The sequence below is a fragment of the Prionailurus bengalensis genome, chromosome E1 (assembly GCF_016509475.1).
Source record: "Prionailurus bengalensis isolate Pbe53 chromosome E1, Fcat_Pben_1.1_paternal_pri, whole genome shotgun sequence".
Lineage (NCBI taxonomy): Eukaryota > Metazoa > Chordata > Mammalia > Carnivora > Felidae > Prionailurus > Prionailurus bengalensis.
In genome coordinates, this window is record NC_057347.1 from 38,045,757 (window position 1) to 38,054,317 (window position 8,561).

Genomic DNA, 8,561 nt, shown 5'->3' on the forward strand with positions numbered 1-8,561 from the left:
AGTTACCTGGGCAGAGGGTGATAGAGCCCAGGACCAAAGAGCCAGCCAGTCCTCTGGGCAGATGGACCTTAAGGCACCACCCCCTCTATTTCCAAGGAAGATTTCCCCCTACCTGATAGCCCCGTACAAAAACCAAAAGCCAGGTAGAAGGAGCAGGCAGAAATAAGAGGTGAGCAGTTTTCAATGGCATTTATTACACTTTTATAAAAATTCTAAAACAATGTGGAAAAAATTCATTACAAAAGATGGTCAAGATAGGCACTCTGTAGGAATCAGGGAAATTTGGGAGGAATGGGATTCACATTGGAAGGACCGGGAATGAAGGGCATAGGATGAGATGGCTGAACGCTCACAAGCTGTGGTCAGAGCCAGCATCTCAGAGGGAACAGAAAGGCCTGGGGGGAGTGGGACTCCCCGCCATGCAAGGGACTGTCCCTGTCTGGGGTGTCCCGTCCTCCTCCCTCTCCCTTCCCACCAGTTTTTGGCTTTGCCCTCCTTCCCTTGAGCCCGCCCCTTCACCTCTCTGGAATCTCCTTTCCTCAAAGATGGCTGAGGGGCCAGAGAGCTGGGGTGGGAGCCAAGGGGCCGGGGGTGGGGTTCTAGGAAATAAAGAGCAATTCCAGGGGGTCTCTTACTCCGCCCCCCCCCCATTTTTTCCTCAAAGAGGCTGCAGGCCAAGGGGACTGGGCTCCACGTCCTAATCCCTCAACACGTCCGACAGCTTGCCTGGTGCCTCCAAGGACACCTGCTTCCACGGAGGAAAGGGCAGCTTTTCTGCTGTCCTGTCTACAGCAATTCAGGGCATGCAGTCAAGTTCACAGGGTTGGGTGGACTGTGGCAATCTCACCTCACTGTCCATAGCTGACCCAGCTCCCATCCGAGAATCGTAGAAAAGGAATAGTCACGTGGGTTTTCCACCCACGTAGTCCAAGCAAAACCCCCAAAGTATCTGGATGGCCTCAGCCTGGTACATCAGTTGGCAGTGGTCTGGGACTGCATCCACTGGAGCCCCGCGGGCAGCCTGCAGGGAAGGTGGAACAGGGCAAAGATCAGCATATCCTGCAAGGATGATGGTCTCCAAGCCCCCGGCCCCTACTGACGGAGGGAACAACCAAAGTCGCATCCAATCTCTCAATCGACAAGTATAAATGGACTGAGTACATCAGGTTACTGGTGAAAAAAAACAGACATGCCCTCTGCGGTCTACCGTCTGGCAGAGGGGATGGATGTGGGTTGCGGGAGGAGGGTGGCAAGGACACTATCAGAAACGTGTGGTTCCTTGGGCCCACCTGCCTAGTCTCCGGGCGCCTGGGTCCCCAGCCTGCTGTGATCCCACTTGAGAGAGAAAAGAGAATTTTCCAAGCCTGATTCAAGGCCCTTTCTATGTGACCGTGACCTGGCTCCTTCACATCCTTCAGGTATTTATACTCAACAGCTACTTTCTGGTGGCCCCTCCCTGGTACCTTATCCAAAATGGCAACATTTGCCCACATGCCTCCAATCTCCTTTGCCTACTTGATCTTTCCCAAGCATTTACCACTTTCTAACTCACTATATATGTTTCTTATTTTTATTGTTTAGTGTCTGCTCCCCCCCCCCCCAATGGAAAGTAACCTCCATGAGGGCAGGGGATTTTGTGGTTTGTTCGCCGCTGTTTCTCTGGTGCCTAGAAAAGTGCCTGGCACAAATTCGGGGCTCGATAAATGTTGGATGATTGATGTCACGTGCTCTCAACAGGAACTTACAGAGGGAGTAGGTATACTCACCCTCCTCTTTACAGATAAGAAAACTCAAGGTCAGAAAGAGTCAGCAACTTCTGCCTGAAGGCTTGCCCCCAGGTCTTCCCATGGCTGTGGCCGTCTTCTCCCCATTTGGATTGCAGCCCAAAGATCATGTCCTAGTAGAGGGCGTCCCTGACCACCAGAGCTGAGTCAGACCCAACCCTGCCCCGTCTATCACTGTTAATCCAATTTCACTTTATTCAAAGCACCTCTGTGTACCTAAAATGTTTGCGCTGAGATGGCCTGTCGCCTTTCAGAATGAGCCTGAGCGCAGGCACTCTATCCTGCTCACTGCTTACCCACAGCATCTCAGCTGTGGGTGGGTGCTTGACTGACTCAGCCCAGGAGCTAAGTGTGAGCCAGATCCTGACAGGAGAGAAACAGGAGAAGGTTCTGATGGTCAGCTGTTCATTGGTTGGGCCGAACCCTGGAGGTGCAGGTGGGGCAGCCACTAACCCTTCCCCAGTGAGGGCACAGCATCCCTGTATGTGCCACGGGTGGTCTTTGATGGCACTAAGAGTGAGGAATTGAGAGATTTCCACGGTGGTCATGGAGTCCTTCATATCCTGCTTGTTGGCAAAGATCAGGACGGAAGCATCTCGCAGAGCCTGTGGACAGAAGAGCCCAGCCCCAGTCAGCCTGCAGGAGAGGCCCACGCCCAGGTGGGACAGGGACAGGGCAACCACATCAAGTGAAAACAACCACATCCATGGACACTGACAGCTCACGGAATGCCTCCCAACCAGCTCATATGATCCTTACAACGGTCCCATGAGGCAGTAATTTGGTGATCCCTCCCATTTCATACTTGGGCAAACTGAGGATATGAGAAGTGAAGCGACCTGTTGGGGGGTCCCACAGTGAATGAGAACCAGGGTCAGGACCTGAACCAGCAACTCTGGCTTCTGTGACCAGGCGTGCTGAGGGCATTATTGCTCTTCAGACTGCCGGGGTGGAGGCTCTCAGAGACTGGGGGATCAGGAATGAAGCTCAGAGAGGCTAAGTGAGTCGGCTGAAGTCACACAGCGAGGACACTGGGCTCTCTCCCAACCTCAGGGGCCTTACCTCATGGGCCAGCATCCTGTACAGCTCCTCCCGAGTGGTCAGCAGCCGATCCCGGTCCGTGCTGTCAATCACAAGGATGATGAACTGGCCAGCAGAGGGGAACTGTGAGCCGTGGGCTTTCCCTCTGATGAACGTGTCTGCCCACTGTGCTCCCGGACCGGCCTCTGTACCACCCGGATGTAAGCCCCGCAGAGAACTGGTCTGGTCTCAAGCTCTCACTGCCTCCTTGCATTTTAATTCCCTTTTCCACCCAGGCAGTGGGGGGGGGGGGGGGGGGGGCGCACAGCACAACCTCTGATTGCGTGCCAGAGGCTGGGCCAAGCCCTGGCCATTCACGACTCCGGTCAGGTCCCCCCGTGCCGTTGGGACCATTGTGATCCCCATTTACAAATGAGGAGACGCGTTCTGCAGGAGGACAGATCTTGCTCTATGACACACAGCTGGTGAGCGGGAGAAAGTAAGGCCCCTGGAGACCAAGGGCCTACCCCATGCAGTGCATCAAAGTGCAAGCAGACAGAACTGCCAAGGAGTATCCAAAAATCTTAACTGAACGCTTGTGCTGCATTAAGTATTTGAAACATATGCATTGGCTATTGTTTTATTATTTAAATTTCACAACAATTGAGGGAAGTCATTGCAATCTCCACCTCACCAAGCGGGTGGGGGGAAGCAAGGCTCAGAGAAGGCTCAGTGACGGGCTCACATCACACAGCTGCCTTGAAGGCCCCTTCCGGCCCCGACGCTCTCCTCACCTCAGTATTGGAGTAGTACGTGTTCCAGGTAGAGCGCAGAGCCTCCTGTCCCCCTATGTCCCACATGAGGAAGTGTGTCTTTTGCAGGACAATCTCCTCCACGTTGCTACCGATGGTGGGAGATGTATGGACCACCTCATTCATCAGGCTGGGGAGGGAAGAGAGGTCACCAAGAGCTTGGCCCGTTCTGTTCCCACCCCTCTGCTCGCAAGTCAGGCTGAATCAAACTCAGAACAGCTCAGCCCAGGGTTGACCAAGTCTCTGGGCCCAGGGGAGTGCAGGCAGGAGTAAGACCAAGTCTTGCCCTGGTGCAGACCCAAGAGATGGGAGTCTAAGTAGAGCAGTGTCCCCAAACTTTAATGTGCAGCTGAATCACCTGGGAGTCTTGTTAAAATGCAGGTTCTGAGCCAATGAGCCTAGGCAGGGGCCCAGTGTTTTGCGTTTCTAACAAGCTTCCAGTGGATGCCAATGCGGCTGGTCTGTGGACCACCCTTTGAGTAGCAAGGGATTTTGGGAAAAGGAGACCGATACAAGCAAAGGCCATCCGAGAGGTGCTTTAACATGGAAAACACTCACCGTTTTATATGCAGGGAGTGCCTCTGGAAGATCCGGGCATTAGGGCGGGGAAACTTAGTTTTCACTGTATGCGTGTGTAGTGTTTGATTTTCTCTTTTCTTCTGGTTTAAAATAACCATTTACATAACACTACTTTTTCAGGGGAAAATCTTCCTAAGTAAATACTCTGGAGGCTCCAAAGGAGAGAGATGCCATCCAGAGACTGCATATTGGGGAAAGCAACGATGGATAATTAGTCAGCACTTGTGTCCATCTCGGCTGGATCGGGAGCCACAAAGCTCAGCCAGACTCCAAACTGCACCCTCTCCCTTTTGGGTGTGAAGAAGGGGACAAAGTTAGGAGGCAAAGGTGAGGTGCGGGAGTTAGAAAGGAGAGACCGGCCGCTAGGGGGAGCGAAGAGCAGGGAGGCGGGAAGAGAAGTCCGTTTCTGACAGCTTCAGGGCTGCACAACCCAGTCTGGTCGGTTCGGGGCCGGGCGGGGGTGGGGTGGGGGGGTTGTATGGCGGGGAACACTAGGGCTGCCCATACGGGCAGGATTCGAATCCCAGGCGAGGGGCCACAGGTCTGAAGGCTCACTGTACCAGGAAGGTCACACCAGCGTCCCCCCTCACCACTCCTCCTGGCTAAAAACCAGGGGACACAGGGAAGGGCTCCGGTGATTGGTCCAAATGTCTGTCAGTCTGGTGGGAAGACCCAACCCCCACCTCTTTCCATCAGAGGGTCACTTACAATTGGTAGAGAATGGTGGTCTTTCCCGCATTGTCCAGTCCCACGATGATGACCTTGTGCTCTGGAGTCATCCAGGGGGAAGGGCAGGGTCAGGGCCAAACTCAGTAACCAAGGGACCGTGTGCCCTGCCGGGCTTCCCCAGAAGAAGACGAGTGTTTCCAGCGGGCTGGGAGACCTCTGCCCACTGTACCACTTCTGCTCCCCTACACCCCTCCCCCCCACAAAACCAACTGGACAGGTTTGCTTCCCACCCAGCCCCGGACACCCGCGCCACTCCCAGACAGTAGAGACGAGAGCTGAGCGCCACCTCCGTCACTCCATATTTCCAGAAAAGTGGTTGTCCGAAAGGTCAGGGGCGCCCTGGGCTTGCCAAGAGAAGGGGTCTGGGGAAAGAGCCGAGCGCGAAATCGCCATCGCAGGAAAAAGCGGCGGCGGCTTTTAGCCAGGAGGAAGGAGGCTTGTCCAACCCTGCGCCCCGGGGTGCACCGTAGCGCGCGACCCTCGAAGAGCAGGCGGGGAGGGGGCAGGGGAGACCGCGGAGTCTGCAAGAAGTGCCCACGCAGGGCTCTCGGAGCCCGAGGTCCCCCAGCGCATCCGCCCCCACCCCAGATCTGGGGAGCCCCAGGTGGGAGCCGGATCAAAGCCGTCGCTTGAAGGCACTGTGCGCCCTTTACCCTGGTTCGCGAAGATGCTCATCAGCTTGGCGATCAGTACTCCCATAGCGCGTCCCCGGCCGGATAGGGGCAAGACTCAGCGACCTTCGGGCACCCGGGTCTACCCAGGGTGCTTGCAGCCCCGCCCCCCGGGGAGGGGGGTCAAGTTTTGCCTGTGAGGTCACGGAAGTCCCACAAGTCACCTGCGGAGCCTGGGAATCCCCTGGGACGCTGCCCCCACCCCCCCCCCGCCCCGCGGGTGCTATGGATGTCACGGTGACAACGAACAAGCTACTTGTCTAGAGCCCTGCAGGTGCAAGGAAAATGGGGTCCAGACTCCACATCCTCCCCTTTGCCCTGAGAAAGCTCCAGAGGTTCTCTGGGCGAACTGCTCCCTCACTGCGTATCAAGGATGCTCACCGCAGTGACCCACAACCAGGCCCCAGATCTCCCTTCTCCAAGTGCCATGTCTGGGTCATTAGACTGAAGCAAAACCCTACTTTCTGCACCTGCCAGCTATGGGAGCAGAGGGCTCACTGATCCTCTCTGAGCTGGGAGAATATTCCAGCTCCCAACGGATCTCTAGTGGTTTCACTAGCGTGGGGCTTGTAGGCCCCCTCAAAGTTAGTTCCCTTAGGGAAGGGCAGGGTCTCCCAAATCCCTTGGTGAAAGGCAACTTCTAGAAATAAATCAGTACTGCTTCTATGATTCATTAGCAAACCGACTGCTCAGGCACAGCCCCCAGATCGTGGGCTGGGGGGGGGGGGGTGTGGACATCTGAAGATAGGAATGGAACATAAAGAGAGATCTCACAGCCAGAGGCCGTATAGAGGGGCGCCCGATACTAAGAGCCAGGAGAAGAGAACCTGGGCCAAGAGAGAGCCGGGCTGGAGAAGGAAGAGGAAGGAGGAGATTTTTGTTATGAATTTCCTTCTTTGCTTAAACTGGGAAAAACCAGAAAACAAAAAGAGAAGTGGAGAAGGCAAACCAGCCTCAGGCTGAGGGGGCAGTTAGTTGAGGCCCGTTATCACACAGGAGAATCAGCTCCTTCTGCCCCACGGCCACTGCCCTCCTAGAGCCATTAGTGCTCCCCTTCGCTAAGGGAACAACCTCTAACTTGTCTCCCTGCCTCTGCCTCCCCCTGACTCAGCACAGCCCTATTCACCTTTGTAAAGCACAGCTCAGATGATTGCCTATCGCCCACTGGCTTCAGATCAGTCTCCTCACCTGACGTTCAAGAGCCTCCGTGAGCAGCCCTCACCTGCCTTTGCAAGTGATCTCTTATGTCCTGCATCCGCTGGTCCTTGCCCGCAGAGGCCGAGCCCCTTCCAACTCGGCATTTGCTTCTGTGTTCCCTCCACCTGAATGCTTTCACTTTCCCAGGAAGGTGAAGCCACCTACTTCCCAAGCTCTGGCCTGGTGCTCCAGACAAATGGGGCTTCTCTTTAGCCTGAGATTGTAGACTGGCCTGTTTGTGCCAATCAGCTGTGAGACCTAGAGGGTGGGGTTCATGTCTTGTTCGCCTGTGTTCTGCTCCCCACTCCGGGCCTGGTCCCCTGCCTGGCACACATAAGAAACGTGCAGCTATTGAAGTACAGTAAGTTATGCCATAGCTTGAGAGATGGTGTTTCGAACATTTAAAAAGAGGCGTGAGCACAAGTTGAAGAGGAATGAGGAAGGCTGGGAAGTTCACGGAGAGAAGAGGGAAAACAATTGGCTAAATAAGGAATTTTCATCCCACCCGCCTTGGTGCCTGGAGTTAGAAGGAAGGAGAATTGACTACCAGAGCCCGTTTCAGCCCCAGGAAAGGAACTCGGAGTGTGATGGCAGGCGCAGGGGTGGGTAGCGGGGTGGGGGTGGGGGTGGGGACACAGAAAGGTGCTGGGGGAAGCAGCAATCCTTTAAGCCCTTTTACCATCTGTTTCCGGGGGGTGGGGGGGAGGAACCTCAGTGCATCCTGCTCCCCCCCCCCCCCCATTACCACCACCAAATTGCAGAATTGAAAGTGACATTCTGCTAGCTGGAACACATTCAGTAAACAGACAAGGGCTGCTTCTGCTGTGAAGCCTAGGGCCTCGGTCTTAGGGGGCATTCATTCAGTTATTTGACAAATATGAGTCAGGAGTTAGGAAACATGCCAAGTAGACAAAACAGACCCGGTCTGGCTCTTCTGGAGCTTACGGTCTAGTGGGAGAGAGAAATATACACACCAAAAAACCAAAACCAAAACCAAACCCTGAGAGACAGTAGGTAGGATGGCCTGACTTAGAAGGGAGTCACAGCTCACTTTTCTGAGGATGTGATTTTGGAGCTAAGACAAGATTTTCCTCTAGGGTACCGGCTGGAACACCCCTTGCTCCTGGGCCATGGAGGTCCCAGCTCAGCTCCCTTGACTTTTTGGAAGGTGGAAACCTTCAGCCACACCCAGGACTCACTGTGGACAGAAGCTACTGGTCAAGGAATGAGATGAGGGGTCCCAGATAAGAGGGGTCCCAGCACCTCAGTTCTCCACTCCCTGAGGTGACCGTGGTGGTAGCATCAGCCTCTCTAGACCTCATCCCAGCCGACTTCACGGTTGTTGAAATCTTCACATGTTGACAACCGCCAACGTGCTGAGTGTACATCAGTTGAGGGCTTGTGGTTACCAAAAGACAAGAATCTCTCTTTCTTCATCTCTCACTATCTCCACGCCACCTCGAAATGCCCCCGCCTGCAAGTTCCGGGCAAATGCAATTTCAGGCAGCAGATGCACGAAGAGAAGACAAACATATTCAGACACCTGCTTCCTCCTCCCCTTGCAGAAGCTGGAGCGGGGGGATTAGCACTAGATTTAGGGCTCACAGGCACCACAGATCTTGAACTCCAAAGATCTGAATTCAAGTCCTTGCTGCATACCTGTGCAGCTATGGACAAGCTGCGAGCTTTATCGGTAAACTAAAGTTAGTCATCTCCGCCCTTGATTCAAAATATCAGCCTCCACCCCAGATAGAGCTCTCTGCCGTTCC

At 54.6% G+C, this 8,561-nt stretch overlaps 1 protein-coding gene across 1 annotated transcript; it reads right to left on the bottom strand.

Moving 5' to 3' along the window:
• Positions 1-174: 174 nt before the first annotated feature.
• ARL5C (ADP ribosylation factor like GTPase 5C) lies at positions 175-5,780 on the bottom strand. Its single transcript, XM_043584276.1, has 6 exons — positions 5,578-5,780; positions 4,904-4,964; positions 3,599-3,746; positions 2,847-2,930; positions 2,238-2,389; positions 175-1,021 (listed from the first exon to the last, which is right to left on the bottom strand). Exons 1-6 carry the CDS (start codon positions 5,621-5,623, stop codon positions 973-975), a joined length of 540 nt encoding a protein of 179 aa, XP_043440211.1. The 5' UTR covers positions 5,624-5,780; the 3' UTR covers positions 175-972.
• Between the last annotated feature and the right edge of the window lie 2,781 nt (positions 5,781-8,561).